This window comes from Ischnura elegans, chromosome 4, assembly GCF_921293095.1.
Source record: "Ischnura elegans chromosome 4, ioIscEleg1.1, whole genome shotgun sequence".
Lineage (NCBI taxonomy): Eukaryota > Metazoa > Arthropoda > Insecta > Odonata > Coenagrionidae > Ischnura > Ischnura elegans.
The window spans coordinates 37,536,677-37,557,572 of NC_060249.1; the positions used below are offsets into that span (position 1 = coordinate 37,536,677).

General features: G+C 41.0%; 1 protein-coding gene across 1 annotated transcript in view; it reads right to left on the reverse strand.

The window, feature by feature from the left end:
• Nucleotides 1–20,896, reverse strand: part of LOC124157284 (COBW domain-containing protein 2-like) — a 217,439-nt gene that overhangs the window by 112,356 nt on the left and 84,187 nt on the right. The window contains exon 10 of the mRNA XM_046531879.1: nucleotides 1,812–1,868. Coding sequence (XP_046387835.1) covers nucleotides 1,812–1,868 — 57 coding nt within the window. The remainder of the gene's footprint in view (nucleotides 1–1,811; nucleotides 1,869–20,896) is intronic.

Genomic DNA, 20,896 nt, shown 5'->3' on the forward strand with positions numbered 1-20,896 from the left:
GACTGGATCCAGGCTGCATTTTTCAAGGATGAATGGGGAAAGTTGGAAAGAAAACGCAGCCAAAAATATCTCAAGCCGAAGAAGAGGTCAGATTCATGCACCACCATGCAAGGAGCAGGTAAACAAAAGGTAAGTATGAATAAATCGAACTGAAATAAAAAGAGCATATCCTCCGAAAAACCTAAATATGGTTTATACACTTTTTCAATTGATAACAATCAATTCTTTCAAGTAAAACATGTCAGGAAGTTTTTTTTTCAATATCAAATACTACCGTAACTGCTTTTCCTCCTACCTCAGAATCAACGGCTCTATTTAGCGGCTTCCCTCTTCTATTACTAATGTAAACAGATAAGCCCCTTTATATACTTTATCATTGAAACCATTGGTTCCAAAAATAACCAGACCACTGGCGTCACTGGTTGTATTTTAACTAGGGATGGACGGATCCAGGATTTTTTTCGGATCCGGATTCAGATCGGATCCTTGATTTTCGGAGCCGGATCTTTCGGATCGGATATTTTCGGATCCAAATGCATTTTCAAATTCCTGACGCTGAGATTCCCCCGATGATTGTTCAATCACTTTTGAAGAGTCACACTATGTGCCAGTCGTATTTTGCCTTTTTTATTTTACACGGATGAAATTCTGCCACGTAACCTCTGCGAGAGCTTTCAAACAAAACGGTCATGAGTAGGACAAGAATCACATGCGACGGCGAATTCGAAGATAGAATCGGAACTCTTTCCACCCTTATGCATTGCATTCACTGAAGCTATTATTCAAAATTTCGGATCCAGATCCGATGTCTTCCGCGACTTTGGATCCGATATAACCGATGAAGGGCAATATCCGCGGATATTTGGATCCGAGGTATCCGATCCGACCATCCCTAATTTTAACCAGAATCACAAAAATTAATACCATAAATAGTACAATGAAAATGAATGAGACACAGCCGAGTGTGAGAAGTAAGCCTATAAGTATTGAGTCGATCCATGCTGCGTGAGACTGATTGGGGAAATTCACGACACAGAGCCAATTGTGTCGGATTGTGAACGCGCAGTGCGGTTTCATGAGGCGTACCCATGACGCTAGTGGTCTAAGGAAAACTCTATACGACACACATAATGAAAAGCTGATTCACCTTTTGAAGCTGTGATAAGAAGAAAAATCATCCAAGAGCACGCTTCATGACTACTAAGTAACTAAAAGTCGAAGCCAACACCGAAATGCTAAATTTCATACCAGGATCGGGAAAGTAAACAACTAGCAAAGTAAAATATTTTACATAGATTTAATTAAAATCCTTATGTTTATTTTTACTCGTAAATATGTAATTTAACGGAAATAAAATATCAAACCGTAATAAGCAACATGAAAACAAACGCTATCGTTGATATGTGCCATCCAGACCCGTCATTTGCATCCGGTGATCTACGTAAAAGGCATTTCAGGCTTGGCCAATAGCGCAGAAGAAAATGTGCGCTCTTTTATGTATCCCTTTTTAAACAGGGACTGGTAGAGACCATTTTTCCCAAGCGAAACTCCCCTGTTTACTAGATAAAACGCTTTCTTTAGCAAGCATTTGGCTAACCGTAGACAAATTTTTACGATCACTAGTTTCTTATATAATGATTAGATAGTTGCACATCCCATTTAACAAAGAATTTGTGGCAAAAAAGGAATGACAATACTGTTTCATTAATGTCTCTGTAGCTGGCTAAGACAATGATGTAATTTCATAGCAATTCTTTTTCCCAGGAAATAATCACCATGATTCACATAAAAAATAAAGGTTAGAGTCCTACCTTTCACTCCCAGCTCCACTGTACGCCTTCAAATCTAGGATCCGGTCCAGGTCCACACTAAAAGAATAAACAGAAAATCTTGAGCCATTCACCAAAGTATAAATTAAGACAAAGAGCACATGTTCATATTTTCAAAATATTTGCTTATGAATCAAATGGATGATTGGCAGAGAACAACATCGAAAAGATATTTCGTCGATCACCAAAATAAACACTGCTAAACGAAATTAATATAAAAGTTTAAAAAATTAACCATTCGTCAACAATAAAACTTTTGCAACTATTCAATCCATTTACATAGCTGGGAAAGTGCTCCAACAGTTCTGCAAAGAGACTATTCTAATCCACAATCGTCACAAAATTAAAAATAAGCTGATAAATGCCAAATGATACACACTATCGAGTTGCCTCACGAAAGATCAATAAGAACGAAAAATACTCACAAGCAATATCTTGATCATATATAACTCACAAATTCGAGGAAGAAAAAGGTACATGGATAGATATTTTAATTCAGTAGGTAGTAGGTAAAATGTTTCTAATACAATAAATTTGGTAACTAAAAATTCTTCACTCGATAACCATTTCCAAGCACTCATTAAGATCGGCCGGGTCTCAAGTATTACTTCATTACGAAAATTACAATAAATGCTTTCTGTTTTCAAGGCATGTTCAAGTAAAAAAATGTCTAATATGCGACTAACATCATGAACTCGCATTTTAATTTACGATTTAGAGGCTAAAATTAGAATACCTTCCCAAAACCTCAATCCCCATCCATCATGAGAATTCATGAATTGAATTGCGCATTTGGGTCTGAGCAAACAATTCCTTTATTAAAAAAGAGCGAACGGGGATCTATGATAAACCTCTAATCCCCGCTTAAACATGAATTATTGCGGCACTCACTGGGAATACGACGGGAAGGAAAACTTATTAAAGGTTTAAGGGCACGCGCTCGTAAATATTTCCGCAAGGAGAGGCACGCAAGCCATGTTTTCCGTAAATTAACGCATTCCTCTGGCCCGCTGGATTAAAGTCCTGGGTGTGCTGTTCCATCATCTCACCCTTTCCCCGGCCACCCCTTCAGGCCTCGTAAAAACAAGCGACGAGTCCCAAACCATCAACGAGGGCGAGGATTCTGATAGATGAAAATTCGGGGCAGCCCCTCTCCCTGACCGCAGATTGTGAACAGCAAAAAATTAATTTCTACATGAAGTTGTGAAACAAATATCAGCTTGAGGCTTTCACAGCGCTGAAATGCGATTCTCTCCAAGGTTTTTGGGTTAGCTACGTCAAGTTGTTTTCCAGGATGATATTTCGTGGCCTATGCTGGCCACATCTTCAATTCAGGTCTGAAAATGTAGCCAGCATTGGTCACGAAACGTTATCCCGGAAAACAACTTACAAGGGGAGACCACGAAAGTTGCTCCGCCTTTTTCAATGCCGTATTTTTTATGGCCTTCGGAATGGTGAACACATCCCTGAACTAGTAGTGGTTCCGTTGAATGGGCCTTAGTTTGGCTGTAATTAATTAATTTTCATGCGGTACTTTTCACAATACGAATATAGCCCATGGTATCGCGTCCTTTATCAAATGGGTCGGGTGGGGTAGTGGATAGCGTTTACGGCTACTACCCGGGGGACCAGAGATCGAGACTCCGTAAAAGCTGTATATTTTGTTGTCTTCATTGTAACCATTCGGCGTCAACTTTATCATTAGTTTCAATTGCGACAAGCGTAGACATGAGACTATTTTTTTATCATCATAATGGCGTTTAGGTATTTAAGCAGTGTCATTTCAAACACGGAGATACGACGACTGCACTAGCAAGGGTTGGTGTGCGCCAAAATGTTAATTTTTCTTTGCTTATACTGATTAACTTCCACATTAAAAATGAAAACCACTCTTGCGAGAGCACATGTCATTAAAGTCTCGCGGCGATCAACAACATGCGTACAGACATAATTAATAAGAACACAAAACGATTATAAAAATGCCATATTTCTCGAACACTTTATTCCAAAGGGAGTTTACTTTACTTGTAATTCACTTCATTCTAAAGGCAGTACCTATGTGCTAAAAGAACCATTCCGAAATATAATTTCCATTAACAGATAGGATGAAATAAAAGTTGATGACCATGGACCGAGCGTGGTGGCATATAAAATACGTCAATCTGCGAAAACCAAGGATTTCAACATCGTACGTACATTCTGGGCTAGAATGGTCTCGTGTATTCCTACAATGTACTTTGACTGTCTATGTTGCGAGTTTTCAAAGTTCGAGGTATTGTATGGCGTATGAATTACGCCGCGCGACCGGCCGTTTACCACCTGTGTACCTTTATGTCTGTATTACCTATAAATGTACAAGATTTTACTAATTACTACAAATAAAGATTAATTTTTTTTTAAATTGAGTGTTATCATATATATTCACATAACATGGGCAAAGTACGCCATTCGCCGGATGTGTAGAAATAACAGTCGCGCCCGCTAGAGGGTTAAAAGCAACAATTACACCAAATATGTCTTGCGCTCGCCGCTTCCCAAATTTTCCGTAGCCCATCCAATATAATAACAAGATGCCCACCAACAAATGTCATTTCTTCGAAAAAAGCCACTGTTTTAGCCCCCCGTTAACCTTTCGGTATGTTTTTCAGGAGAGTAAAAACTGGAGCCTTCACTTATCAGCGTTGAAAATGACACAGTTTAATACCTAAACGCCATTATGATGATTAAAAAAATAGTCTCATGTCTATGCTTGTCGCAATTAAAACTAATGAAAAAGTTGACGCCGAATGGTCACAATGAAGACAACAAAATATACAGCTTTTACGGAGTCTCGATCTCTGGTCCCCCGGGTAGTAGCCGTAAACGCTATCCACTTCCCCACCCGACCCATTTGATAAAGGGCGCGATACCATGGGACTATATTCGTATTGTGAAAAGTACCGCATGAAAATTAATTAATTACAGCCAAACTAAGGCCCATTCAACGGAACCACTACTAGTTCAGGGATGTGTTCACCATTCCGAAGGCCATAAAAAATACGGCATTGAAAAAGGCGGAGCAACTTTCGTGGTCTCCCCTTGTTAGACGTAGCAATCCCGAAAATAATGTAGATAATTGTGAAACAATTGTTTTAAAAGCCTATTCACACGATACATTAATCCCTACGATTTAATTTCTAATTCACGGTTCATACCAACTTTATACTTTCAATTTCTCTGACTTTTCCCCGATTTCCAGACAAGCTTTATTTCATTTCCATAACTTTATATTCATGGGAAAGCGTACATAGTATACATAATGTAATGAACGTGATGTGCATGATGTATCTTATAAACAAGCATTAAGGCGTACACGACAATTACTATAAGTGATTAAACATATGCTCTGATTAAACATATACTTATTACGTATAACCCCGATTCACATCAAATGAACAAGTCTTACTTTGACCAATACCAATGGGTGATCCAAAAATTAAATCACAAATTCGACATTTTACAAGAAGCCGAGAGCCATTGATATCATGATTCCTAGTCGGGATACATCGTGAACTATCTGCCGGGGTAGCGGCGCCCAGGTCTACCGCGTGAAAAGAGGGTGGGCCGCCGAGGGTGAATATTTCATCGGCGCCCATGCCCACCACCGGCAAGGGATAGGGCGCGAGGGGGTTGCTCCGCAAGAGATCCCACCCCCATGGCAACAAGCCCATCATCACGACACCGCCTTCTGGTGTTCCCCTTTTGGTGGACACCCGTCCCCTCCCTCATTGGCACCTCGGATGAGGCGCATTCCTGGGGGATGAATGGGCGTCTCCAGGCGATGGCTAATGGTGACGGCAGCACGAGGGTGAATGGGGTGGATACAATAGAGGGGAGGATTCGTTTCAGGGGGGGGATCGTTAGAGGGTGCAAAAGCAATCTAGGGAGAGAATTAGGAGTGTCATCCAACGAGGCGGCGAAGTGAGGGAGATGGGGAGGAATTGGAAGAAGGTGGCCCGAATTGATGATGGTGAGCGAAGTGGGACCTCGGAGTAAATACAAGGAGAGTGGTTTTTGAGGCTGCCCTCGCGTTTTCGATAACGATGGTCTTCTCCATCTAAGGTTACCGCTGTTGCTGCCGCGATCGAACAAACCATATCTTTAAACCATATCTTGAACAGTAAGAGGTTAATTTCATTTCGATAGCCAATACTTTGAGGGAAGTGTGTTTTTGCTTGCTTAAGGCTTGTTTCAAACTAATTAGGCGTTGTGCAAAAAATAATAAAAATCTACAAAACAAACATAAGATTGTGGCTGAATTGATAAGGGGCAAAGTGGGACTTCGGAGTAAATATGAGGAGAGAGGTTTTTGAGGCTGCCCTCGCGTTTAAGGTAACGATGGTCTTCTACTAAGGTTGCCCTTGTTCCTGGAGCAATAACTTCCATTCCATATATTCAGCCTTTCTCTTTATGACATCATCTGAGGTGGATTTCATTTCCATAGCCAATACTTCAACGCAAGAAGTTTCTTTGATTGATTGGGAATTGCTTCAATTTAATTCGGCATTACACAAAAAAATAATAAAACAAAAATGTGGCCGAATTGATGCAGGACAAAGTGAGACCTCGGAGTAAATATGAGGAGTGGTTTTCGAGGCTGCCCACAATATCAAGACATTTGAATTTTTTAGGTAACAAATTATAGTACAACAGTATTTACTAGCATAAATTATTTTACATACTATCACAAAGACATAGTGACTGTCATTTTGATTTAAATGAGACAAATATCCATAATATGCTATTAATGACAAATCAATGAGGGTCCGACAATGGCCAATGACCAGTTTTTTCATTAAAAGTAACATTTATATATTTTACACGCTAAAATTATATCCATGAATAATAGGCTAAAGCAATGCTAAATGGTGGTGTGAAATGAATGCATAAAATCATCTTTCAATACGTGAGTACAACTGTGCGGCTTAGTTTCTTCACACATAAACACCTGCATTTGACATGCAAAACCTAAAATGAACTCAACGCTTAGTTTCGAGTACATAGTCCGGTTGTTGAGCCCGAGAATAAAGCGATGGCCCGGGGAAAAATGAGATGAAGCTCAGTTTTGACCCAGGCAAAAAGATTATCACAGAAAATCCAGCCCCCGGCGACCAAAAACGATCATGTGACCCGCTTAATCGAACGCGAAATATTACGAATCCCAGCATTATCCGAGGAGGCAAAGCATTTTTTTCCCGAATACTGCGAAAGTGATATCGTTACACATCAGCCAGATAACAGCCGGAAAAAAATGCCTGAGCGATCCTACCGACTGTACAAAAAAAAATTCCCCGGATTTGATCCGAGGAAAATTCATTATTTTCATCCGGATATCCCCAAATGCCTCTGTCACCCGTGCAAAAAATTTCACAAAAATCCTCGCGCGGAACATGAACGCGTCAGTGCGCGAACACAACATAGCACTCTGCCCACACACAATGGAGACGACACAGGGAGAGATGGAGGAAATAAATTCATAGTAAAGGAAAAAAAAGAAGAAAAGAAAAGCGATCCGCGCAGCTGAAAAAGAACTTCGCGCAAACGGATACGGGGAGCGAGGAGGTGCGAGGCGCGGGTGTGAAAAGGCCCATACAGGCGGTGGAGAGGGATATTTTCCGAAAATCAAATATGAAGTCGCGAGGGCACTCGTGTTCGTTGGAGCAGAAGGGCAGACAGAAAGGGCCGTTACGCGGCAAGGCATGTGTGGCGTTATATAGGTATTCCGATGCTCAATTCCCGATTCGGCAGCCTCGATCTCTCCTCTTGTTCCCGGTGAGCCGCTCCCGTGGAATCCTATTCAAAAGGTTTGCACACACACACAAAAAGGTTCCGTACCCTTTCCCCCTTCTCTCTGTCCATCTCCGTGGCCTTTTTCCACGCGCGAAACACCCTTTATCACTCCGATCCTCTTCCTACGCGTTTAAATCCAGCTGCGAGCGCTCGCTTCATCCGCGGTACACACGTTGGGAAGCAACTATCGCGATCGGACTGAGAGGCGTCACCTCGCGACCCCTTTGAGTTGGAGTTCCTAGAACCCGAGTCAATTCCGGTCAGGTATTCGTCCACCGTTCTCTTTTCAAACTGGCGGATTCTTGGTGATAAGAGACCTCATTTCCAGGCTATTGACAAAATACTGGTGGATTCTGGGGTATTATAATCTTTTACCTGTCCAGAATGATTATTAAAAGCCCCCTTCATCCATAAACTCAAACTGCGAAAATACATTCGAGCTTCCAAAGGCATAGCGTATTAAACTCAAATGTTTGATAAATAGAAGCAAAATATTGTCCCAAACAAGGAAAATGCTCAATGAGTGTTCTTCAAAATTTGATATTTCTCCATCTATAGACTTATTTAATCCCCTAAGCAATATCAAGGATCTAGATTCGACTGTAACTTATTGATGACATAATTAAAGTTAAAAAGCAATGTAGATTTACTGGGGAAAAGTTCACTAAATTATGATATTTTCTAAGACTGAAAAGAGGACAAACGAGCCCGCAAGAAAGAACGGCGCACTATGCCTTAAAAGAAAGCACTTTATTAATAATGTTCCTCTATTCTTCAATCATTCGTTAAAGGTTGGTAATGTTTAAGTTAGTCACAAGCACGCAGTTTCCGAGGAAATTTTCGCAGTGTCCTTCTAAGACGACAAAAATTTGACTGAAGTTATTTTTATACATGAATAAAATTAAAATTACAATACCTAAAAAATCCTTTCAAGATTACCATTAGCCTAAAGTAGTTTCATCCCAAACACTCTCACTCTACAGGTTTGCTTGAACGTTTTTAGCGTAAAAACAATGAATTAGCTATTTTTATCCATAAAAAATACAAGTTGACAAAGATAAAATGGGATATGCCTGGGAAATTCCCGTCTGTGTCATTTAACAATAATTTAACCTATGCATGGAATCCTTCATAATCAGTTTGAAGCTACAGCTCCTCCTAAAAAACATTCACTTCTTTCATGTCCGGCCTCTTCATGCTTGGTGTGCATTATTAAGCAAAATTTCACGGTGGTAGGTAAACCAAGGTATGCGGAAGACGTGCACAGGAGAGGCGAGCCTCAGTGCTAAGGTCCCATCTCCTCAGGAGCGGAGACTGTGGTTTTGGGGGCATTGGACCTCCCACACCCTTTCATCCTCTTGGCTAAACCACCTCCTATTTAGACCCCTGTATGCCCCACCTCAAGGAGATTGGTCCCCTCCAATCCACAGCTTACTTCCTTTCCTGCTTGCTCTTTTGGCTGTGAAAGGGACTGGCGGGAAAGACCATGTCGTTATTCCCCCTCCCGCCGCCTAATATTTGTCACCTCCCGGACCTTTTCAATGAACCAACATCCTCCCCTATATCCTTTCCCCTAACTTCCTCCAATACAGGCAGCCCGAATTCCTCACACCCCTCTCCCTTTATAGATCTACCCTCCGATCATGTAAGTGCCAATATTTTGTTCCCCTCCCAGCCTCTTTTTTATTCTCGAGAACTTCTCCATTGTGTGTGAGTCGGCATTTTTTCGCCCCGATGTCCCTGTGAGGTGTAAGAGGTAAGGAGGGAGGATGATGGGTCGGGAACTTTGGAGGAACCTTCCTCCTTATTCCATCCATTATTTTTTCTTGAAGGAGACGACTAATATTGCTACTTTTTTGTCGACTTCCACGTTTCAAGGCGAAGGGGATGGAGGTTAGAAGGATTTTACACAGAGTGTATTCTGAAGTCTGAGAAGGATGTGGATTCGGATGCGGAACGCGTGAGCGTGTCAAAGAGGATATTTAACGAAAAAATGTGAGAAGATGGGATGTGAATGATATGGAGTTTTGAGTTTTCCATCCAAGTTTCGCGTTTGGAAAAAGGATATCTTTCCACCATCGCCTCGGAGTACGCGAGAAATATATATTATTATTGCAGTGTACAGCCAGAGATAATGATGCTGAGTATATGAGTAGCTTATAGAACGCATGAAAAATGCAGTCACATAGTTGAGACGCAGTTTATAAAGAGGCTCTGATAATGGTTTTCTCCACCATCATTCCTATTTCTCTCTGTTTCTCGAAGTTCAACTGCGCATTTGATATCGGAAATTGGAAGAAATTATTTAAAATTACCAGTTCAGTATTTGAAAGATAACTTTGTTTCACTGCAGCTAAAGCATTTCTGGAAATTTAACATATTTTCACTGTTTATCATACCGACCTCCATTGAAATGGGATAACTCTTCAGAGGTAAGAGTGTGAGTAGTACTGCAACAATTCATCTATTCAACCATCGATTCACAATTTTATCAATCCATCCTCAGGGCTTGGAATCGCATTAAAATCATTAACTTAACACCGCACTTCTGGTACAATATTCCTGATTACCCATGCTTTATTATTGACACGATAAACTAAAACAAGAACCAATGTGCTATTTCTGTTCGTTGCACTAATGTCCACCTATCCTAAGTAAGTTATACATGTTTTAGATAAGAATTATCAGAAATAGGAGGGTTGTTCAATAAGTTCAAAAAGGTATTAAAAAATTATATTGGGTCAATTTTTTATGTTGTTCATTATAATCTCTTTTCAGCTCTATACACTTATGTAGGCAGTTTTTCAAGTATTTTTAAGCCGTCCTAAAAGTATAATTTCGGGATATCCTCAAAATAGGCATTGCTTTGGGTGATGACCTACTTAGACATAAAACTTTGCTCGTCAAGCCATTTATTAAAAAGTTTGTAAACAAGAAAAAATCACTGGAAACCAATTCTGGTGAATAGGGGGAATTTTGTAATAATTGGTACTTTAATTTCGTCATTTTGGCCATTGCAACTGAAGAGGTGTTCAACCATTGTCTTGTTGAAGGAAGAACATCTGTTTTGAAATAAGGACGCTTTTCTTGATTCACGCCATCAGCCGGTCCAATAACGATGCATAATGCTCGTTAGCTATCATTTTTCCCTTTTCCAAACAATCGATGTAGATTATTCCATATTCCATGATCAAAATATCGTTGCCATGACCTCACCGGCCCATTTCACCATCTCCGCCTGCTATGGAGCCTGTTCATCTTCAAAATTCCATTATTTTACCCGTTTTTGTCTCTGTAGTGTAGTTACGAATCAATATTTTATCGTAAATTACGTATCGACGCGGAAAATCCTCAGGGTGGCGAAGGAAAAGCGCCCAACCAGTCTCTGAGTTTACCACACTATCGCGTTTATTCTCCACTATGAACAAACGCGGAAGCGATTCTGTCGAGATTTTTTTCACACCCAAAGTTTCGTGCAAAATTAAAGCAATTATGCAATGCGTCACAGGGAACCTACGGTCCACGAAAAGGCCTCTCGAGTGGCTATAAAGGTGTGCTAACTTCGGATATGCGGTCCAATTTCGGCTTTGTCCGACAGATGTGATTAAATTTCCTTTCCTGCGTTCTCGGATCTAAAAATATTTCATCACTTCTCTAAAAGTTGGTAACATCGATTTGTTTAACCCCGACGAGGCGCCTAATAAGGGACAAGTCGTCTCTCTAAGCTTCTTTTATTACCTTCTACCATCTTCCGATTTCTATTATCAAAGATAAATGACCTCCTAGCAGCATACGTGGGATGAATTTTGCTGTATTGGAGGCGTGGGAGGGGTAGAAGCGAGCGGGGAGGGGAGGGGATCGGCCTGCGGCTCTTGTATCCGCGACGCTGCGTGGGCGTTGGAATATTTTCTTCGCGGGCGCGGACTCAAATTAGGCATTTTGTGGCTAAACGGTGGCAGATACGTCAAAATGCACGAAATTTCTGTGCTGAAAGGACAGAAGCTCGGCAAAATCTGTAGGAAATGACCATAAAATACTATATTTTTGGAATTTCGACCTTTCCCCCCTAAATTACATTTGAGCGAGGGTCAGGGGTTCACCTAGAGGTCTCAAATTTTTCAGGCCTTATTTTTGATCGGTCCCACAACTTTTTTTCATTGGGCAAGATGGATTTGATAAAAATCGATTTTTCCGATCCGCCCTAATGTACGGCCTAGTTTAAATTCATTAACCCAATTGTAAGTAGTGGCAAACACAAAAGCGGATGTGCCATGAACTTTGTGCAACTTAGTTTTGATTTCCGTCAGCGTTAACCCATTCAAAAACAAGTGTTTGATCACCGCACGAAACTCTCTTTTATCCATTTTTATAAACAAATGAAAGTTCTTCACTACAATCGGTAACAACAATGAAACTATAGGATGGATAGAGCTGAAACTTTTACATGTGACTAGTCACGAGTGCTCCTTTCTAGTGAACATTAATTTTTATACTCAGAGAACAATTTCTTGGAGATTCTAGGGACTTATTGAACGACCCTCGTAATAGGTGGTGGTTTATTTTTCCTATCATATTACGTCATCACGAGTCACGAGGAAAATAATGCCTGAAGTGTGGTGTGAAATGAAGAGTGATTTTATTACGAGTCTAAGTTACAGTCATGGTGTAAGAAAAATTTCTTTACGTTTTATCATATGATCTGGAAGTATATGTATGTGGAGCAGTTACATGATTTGGGAGATCGAGATCGTCATTTATGCCGCTAGGAAAAGCAGAGGTGAATTTTGATGTTGATAACAAGCATCGAAGATAGTATTTTCTACATCAATCTACCACATCTACAAGATATTCTACGAGCTATTCTTAGGGCGTCTCTCACGGAGCAATTTATCCAGCATTCACAACATTGTTTGGCCTAGTCTTTAATTTGACCCCACACGATCAGAACATTTTTGTTGCACCTTAATGACATAAAGACAGTGTTTGAAGTCTTTGTCATCATATTTGAATCCCACAAATTTCTAATCATTATTCTTTTGGTTGACTAAGTAAGTCAAATTGTGGAGCTGCCCCACGTGCTCCGGTGCCATGGGTTCCGTGCCGTCGTGTAAAGCGGTGAAAGGCAGTCAGCTTTTGGTCGCCATGTAGAACGGTTGAACTGGAGAGTTCTTCTTTTTTGTACAATATCATCAAAATGAAGTATTGAATTTTCAATGATCGTGATCCGCCCGGTCCTTCGAAACAATTATCTTCATAACTATCGCGTACAGACAGAGATAGATTATTTTCGAAGCACATAGTTGAAAATGAGCGAGTACCGATTTCCTTGAAGAACTTGTGCACCAACAGAGTCAGGCGTACAGGCATTTGAAATCTTCAACCCTTTCTAACCCATAGCTGCTTCCGGAAAAAATAAAATTTCAAGATTTTTCATTTTGAAAACTTGAAATTTTTTCACTCAATCATAATTATCGTGGCAGCTAAATATCTCGTCATTACAATTTACACCACAAAATAATGCGTAGTTTAGATATTTCCAAAAAAGAGCAGAAAATTTACACATTTTTGATATTGCTTAGAAGTAGCATTGGGTTATATTGGGTTAACAAATTACCCAATAATTGTTTTATTAACTATTTTCTATACAATTTTAATCAATTATTTCGAAACATACAGTGATCCTGATGGCCTGCTGGATGTTGGTACACTGTCTCATGGATTGCCGATCAATTGATAAGGAGGAGATAAATAGACCTCCGAATTGGGAAAAACGCTTTTTACTAGCGGGCACATCTAACAACACGATAATAATATTGAGTGCGGCTTCGAAACCAAGAAAAAGACAACCCACGATTCGAGTAACAATCGAAATTCCTTACAGTCAGAAGAATATAATTTACCTTGCGTAGGAATTCGCGGTGTGGTGAGGAGTCAGCGTGGAGGTTTTCGGGGTTACTACCGCGTAGATTCATCTCCGCAGACGACAGTTTCGCCGGTTTTGCAGCAGGCTTCTTCAGGTCAATGAAGTGGAGCCGGGAGGTGCGGACCAATGAGAAGCCACCCAGGCCTCCTGAACCAGCCAATGAGAAGACACCGGCCTCCGACGGGGTGTATAAGAGACGGGCGATACCTCGGATCTCCACTTCATTGACCTGAAGAAGCCTGCTGCAATGCCGGAGAAACTGTCGTGTGCAGAGATGAATCTACGCGGTAGTAACCCCGAAAACCTCCACGCTGAATATAATCTACCACTTATACGCCATTTACATCACCTTTAATATCAATAACCAAAAAATGAAATCAAGAATCAATAAGTCCTTGTTTTATGCGCGGACCCTAATTGCCGGCATGGTGAGATGTTAGACATCTGTCCAAATGCGAGGCTGCGGGTCGCCCGAGGGGCAGAACAAGTGGGGGCCAGCCGTCAGCAGTAGCATTGGATTGGCACACCTTCAGTGGGTAATGGCCCTCTTGGAGAACACAATGAGATGAATTCGGGGGATGCTTGTGAAGGGAGGAAGGGAAGCATGGAAACCCCTGATGTGCGATGAATAATAATAAGGGGTGCCGGGAAGAAAAGGCGGGAACAGGGGAATGAGGGGCACTTGGGAACTTATATTACGGCTGGAAGAAGCCAAGAATCGAAAGGATGATTCTCTTGTGGTGAATGAAAACATCTGGGGAATTATTTACACCAGGGGTGAAAATTTGACATTAAAAAATCACTTGGCTTAGCTGAAATTCGAATCCGGATCTCCCGTTTCACGTCAGGTATATCATCATTAACACCAAACTACAAGTATAAAGGCCGTTTTACACGGAGCACGTAATTGCACAATCTACCGTGTGTACCAAGGCGCAGTCCAAATTGCGAACATATTATTTACTATACTTATATTACACAACTACACCATAGGTAAAAATAAATCTTCATCCCTGCGCGTGAAAAAAATTGAGGAATACATTGTGAGAGATTTGACTGCCTAATACAGTGGCGTAACTAGGAATATGCTTTGGGGGGGATGGGATGGCCTGGGGTCCGGGAAGATTTTTGAAAAATGACATGCCTGGGTATTAGGCCGGCCCTTATTTTTCAGAATTGAGAAAAGTTATGTTTTCCTAGTCTCAAAATGATCCAAATGAGGTTCACATTCACGTGTTAAAATTTGGTTACTTTAAAATTATGGCAACCCGTGCCCCAAGGCCCTAAGTACTGAGGACCATCAATTGAGATTTTGTAGGCCGAAAAAGTACTATTTCTATGTAAAACGTAAAAGTAAAGCCCTTTAGGGCCGATTTTCTGTTTGTTTTGACCTATCTCAAAGCGTTTACGAGATATCGTCCGTCGTAATGCAATCCACCCCCCAGGGCGCTACCCCGCACCTCGGCGCCCCTGAGGTACGGCCCGCACCACTTACTAGAGACTTCCCCTCCACCCCCTCCCCTTATTTTATCTCGTTTTTGTCGGACCTGTAAATAATGTTCGCCGTTTATTCTGAAAGGTATCTGTTTTTAATCACCCAATCATTCCAAGCTTAGCACGTATCCTCCAATTATTTTGCGAATCCCACACAAATTCGACTAAAACCTGTGTAACGCCCTCTGTTCGCCTGTACCAGTTTTGACGAACTGCGCTTCTTATATTCTTATATTCTTTATTTTTCGCCAGATAAAATCTTTCTGCGCCAGATACTGCATGCTTGACGCGCCCTCGTTCAGATTCGTTATGAAGAGTGCGAAGTATCAGCTTTTTTTCAATTTTTGGTTCGAGAGCCTTATCAGATCTAATGGACGGAAAAAGGAAACCACGGGAAATACCACCGAATACTATCCTTCACAACAGAAGGGTTTCTAGGAGAAAAAGCCGAGAGCCTGGGACCGAAGACTTTGACACATTGTGACCCAAGAGAATGGGATTGTCACATTCACCTTCTCCCAACAGAGAAAAAAAGGCCAAAGGAAAGGGGAGACGGAAAAAGAGGTTTTAGCGGGAGAGTGTTGACTAAGCGACCCTGTCGCTTTAGGATTGCCAATCCGAGTAGACGGCATGGTGAAAGAGCAGCGGCAACTTGGGCGATAAGGAACATTCTATCAAGAAGAATGAAAAGGAAACGAATGAATGATGGCTGAAAGGAAGCGTCAGATTGATTTTTTTTCTTTGAAACCAATAATTCTTAGGATATAAGACTTAGTGCTCTCCCGACAAATGAATATTTAGGACTCTTCTTCGGTTTCCAGCCGGGTAGATAACTCCATAGCCTTCAACGTTTCGGCTCCCCACTCAGACCAGTGATGGAAAAATCCTTTTCGATTAAAATTGAAAATCGATTTTTTATAGATTTTGATTCAAAATCGATTTTTCGAATTCTATCTTGACCATTACGTTTAATTTCAGCAGCATCACTACCGACCTATGATGACATCAAATCAATAGATTTCGATCCGAAATCGATTTTTCGAATTCGTTCTTGACCATATATTTTGATCTCAGCAGTATCACAACCGACCTGTGATGACATCATCTGACCGATATGAAATTCTTTTCTCTAAGGTTGCTAAAATTGGGGAGGCACGTCATCGGTCATCAAGAAAGCATCTCTATACGATAATCTACCTTAAAAATTTTTATCAGGTCGAATGGTTCCAAGCGGCAGGCCCAAAACTTCATTATACATGCATTTGTAAATTTTTACTACAAATAAATCAAGCACGTACTCTTAGATATTTTTACCATACAAATGAAATTTTGAGTATTTTTCGAATGAATGATGAACATCTTTTGCAATGACTGTTTTTTATAACCATACATTTTTTTATCAATCGATCCCTTGGTTCAAACTGGAATTTTTGTGGAAAAATCGAAGTTTCCATTTCGATTAAAAATCGATTGCTCGAAAAATCGATTTCGACCGACATTTTTCCATCACTAACTCGGACACCGCCTTCACGGAAAGCGTCGAAAGTGAATAACTGGCCGATATTTATATATTTATACCACCCCGTATTAGACAGGCGCTGCGTGAAAGGCTGTGTTTTGATTCGGCGCAGAGAAATTTTTATGGTCATCATTTTTGCGTTGAGTGGTAGACGTAATTATTCTCAGGGTGATTTCTATGGGTTCTTTCACTAAGCGATCCCAAAAACTGTAGGATAGGGCGAGTATTTTGGTTTCATCAAAAATTATGTGGTGGTACAACTCAATGCAGCGCTCAGCGAGGGCTGATGGTGGAAGGCAGGGATTTATCGACCCTGCTGGAAACCCGAAGGCAGTTCTTGAACAATTATGATAGTATAGTACAGTTCTCATGAAAGCTTACGCCCTGTAGATGTGCAGATTTAGAGGGGGTGAATGTGTGGGAGGAGTATGGGAATGGAACAGAGGAGAAACGTGAGCCCATGAAATACAGAATGATCAACGAAGCACCTCAGTGTGGCAGCGGAATTACAAACCATTATGGGCAATAAGACTCGTAGCCGAGCCGAATCAGCTACATCGAGCTTTCGCTTCGATGTAGCCGATACTTCCACGCCGTCCTTACCCCAGCTCCGTGATGAAGAAGATAACGCTTCTATCGAATTACAATTTGCCAAAAATCTTGTGGCATTCGAATTAATTTTAAATACAAAACAAATTTCAATTGTAAAAAAAACTGTAAGCAAAGATCCACCCGATCTATCTTAGCAATATACGACCACTGATTTAGCAAAAACCAATAAAACAGTTGTTATCTGTCAATTATGAAGAAAACAAGCCGCATTTTGGATGCTCTTCCGCTGCGGAATCGAAATCAGCCGTTTAATTTCAGCTTTTCGACAAGAAAATATTTTACATTTTTTTCTAGCTCGGCTGAATAATAATTAATCAACCTCGTCATCGTGTGGATTTCCATCATCCTTGAATCCCTTTAGACCCTTGACGTGTCCTTCAGAGGAGAAACTGGGTCTCGCTTAGCATTCTCGTGACCACTTGTTTGAAAAAAAATTGTAATTAGAAGCTGTTAGGTACAAGACTTATCCTTCATCAGAAGCTTCCCTCGCTTCCCGCAGCTTGTTTTTTCTAATGACGTACACTTTTTTCACGGCGGGAAAATTTATTCCGCCTCGGGAAAGTGGCGACGTCATCGTTTGCCTCCCACTCGACATGTGTACACACTCGGGAAGGCCTTCGGTTCGCGTAAGGTATTACCACTCAAACCCCACTTACCATGAGACAGGAAATATGAGAGGAGGATGACATTATTCGATGAGAAGCCTACCCCCCAATGGCCTCCCTCTGTGCCTTTTAGCATTTTTGAGTAGGTGGCATGAGCTGTTTCGCGTATAATCGTATTCCGAAACCAACCCTGGCATCCTTGAATCAGATCGGATCTCCCCTTAGCCCCCGTTACACGACTGCACCCCCATCTAGCGCAGCGGGAAGCGAATCAACTTACTTAACGACACTCGCCAGTTTGCTCGTCTTCTGTTCCACCAGCCGAGTAAGGTGGTTGGGTGTGAAGTGTACTGCTCCACTATTCTTAGAGGAGGCCAAATTGCATCCCATAGAAGGCTGATTTCTGTTGCCACTTCGGTCGCATTTTAATGGGTTTTCAAAAACGTCCGCGGCGTGGTGATGAGTGCAATGCGATCCGCTTTTTTCCAATATCTTGCATTATAATGATTGTAATTACAATAAAATGCCTTGAAAAGTTATGAATTTGAGAGATCACATCACTATGTATATAAATTTCGATTAATACCTTTAATGTTACCTTATTTCCTCGTGAAACTCGAATCAATTTGTCCGCCAGCGACGCGAGTGGCGACTTCTGTAAACCCATTTAAATTCGCGGTGGTTGAAAACACATTTAGAGGCCGACTTGAGGATCCCCCTTTGTACAATATTCGTGTAGGGACCACTCAAGTCTTGTCCTAGGGTTTTTGGGGAAGAGGGTACAAAATTTTCTCACATTATTCTACGCCGAGTGCAGAGAGTCTAGAACCAACATACATGAGATTTTTAACCGTCAATGACCAAGATTGAAGCTTATTAAAATTAAATTTATCATTAAAATTGAGCTTGGCGTAATTGAAAAATATATCACGGACAGCACATTTAGTAGCACTGAAGGAATATTATCAACAGCTAAGTTGCTTGTGGTCCTGATATTAAAAATTCTGGTCCTAGTCCTTACGACCAGGAGACGCAATTCCTACCGATATTTCAAATTACTGGGGGTTTTGACACATCATTGAATACTACTCCAAGGAGGATGTATAACATAGTTTTCATCACGTGACGCGGAATAATTCGACTTCCTTCCCTCGATTCGATTCCGCCTCTCCTTTCTGATATTTTCTCTCACGCACTTCCACAATTTATGGCAATTTATGGCTAGAAATAAAAAGAAATTGCATTAACCACGACATTTAAGGCAGAGATCGAGCAAAAGCCGCAAGTAAGCGATATATCGTACACCTTCGTCAAATACCACTGCGGCGACATCATACGTGATTTAATCTCGAAAAGATTGTGTTTATGATATTTCGATAGCATAGTGGAGCTTTGAAATTAAAAGAAAATGTGGATTCATCACCACAAATAGCGTATACTTAGATGCTTGAAGTGATGACGCTATCCTACGATCTCTTCACCGTCTAACCAACCTCCCATGTCCCGCCCGCGGCGAAGGAAATTCACTCCCTGGCGAGCAGACACTGACATCCTCCGACGACGCCACCAAATGCGAACTGAGCAAACAGAGCTCTCGGCGGGAATATTGTCCTGACTTGGCGGGAAACGGAAGCGGAGGCGGGGAACGGAGCGAAGGCACACACAAAGGCTTTTGCTGCGGCCAAAGCTTGATCTACCATACTGTCCTCCATTACAGCCATTCCTATGTCGTACGGAAACCTAGTAACACCAGAATCATTAATGCCGACCATTTTGAACGAAGGGAAACTGCGAGTCAATTAAATTTCATATAATTACGATAACAGGTTATACGCTAAAATATCAGTCGGTTTCGGTGGAGGCGGTTTTAAGTCGTGGACTGGTAATCCCGTGGTTGAAAGTTCGAGTCCAGAATGAGAGGGTTTTCATCACTCAGGACATGATGTACCAGTACCTATATCTGCTGATTCGGTCCCTGGAAAACCTTAACACCAGCTACACCTTCAAAATAGAATCTACAGATTAAAAAATTACACAAAAGAAAAATTCCATGACTTGTCCACACTAGTCACGCTACTTTCTGTCTATTCCCATTTACATGATGTGGGTTGTGTTAACATGTATTCGTCATATGAAGTTATATACCTCGAAGTCACGACGAATTCAAGCTTTTGATGAGGAACACATAATTATAAACACTTCTGTCACGACTCTGAAGAAGCTAGGATTCGTCAGGCGTGTTGCGGGAAGGTTTTTGAATGAAAAAGTGAAAGAAGAGGGCGATTTTGCAATCATCATACCGTACCTTGAACACGAGGCGAGCACATAGGATTCGGGGCAAAAAACTTAATCCGAGAAGCTATTATACGAAGGAAAGCTACGCGACTCGTCAGAAACTGCTGCAAGCGAACAGAGAGCGTTACACAACTTTTACGCGAATTAAGCTGGGCTACGTGCGAGGTTTTGATTGTCCGAACTATTAAGAATAGATATAATGAAACACTGACTTGCAATTTTCCACAAAAATAAAATTTAATTCGACTCGAGTTTCGATGCTACCACATCATTTTCAAGGTACAACTGAGAGAGGAGAAATGGTCCTCTCTCAGTTGTACCTTGAAAATGATGTAGTAACATCGAAACTCGAGTCGAATTAAATTTTATTTTTGTGGAAAATTGCAAGTCAGTGTTTCATCATGAATCAATTCCACTCCATCTCGCTTGATTCCTCGAATTTTATAAGAATAGATATATTTAAAAGCGATACGTAGCATATCATCTTAGAGCCTCACATGTTTCTAGGTCCGGTAGAAACGATAAAATAAGAGTGATATTTTTCCTAACCGACACGTATAAGAATTAATTATTCCTCCGAGCAATAAAGGACTTAAATAAATGATACGCGGAATCAGTTATCAAAACCTCCAAGAGACATTGATTTTCCTTTAATTATTTTACCAACGACTGGTGTCCAAACAGCCCGCGCAACACGCAAGAATTTAGTATGAGAAGAATCTTTTACAATTTAAAGGCACCACTTACATGGCATATTGGGAATTTGATTCAAATATCGTACGAATATAAC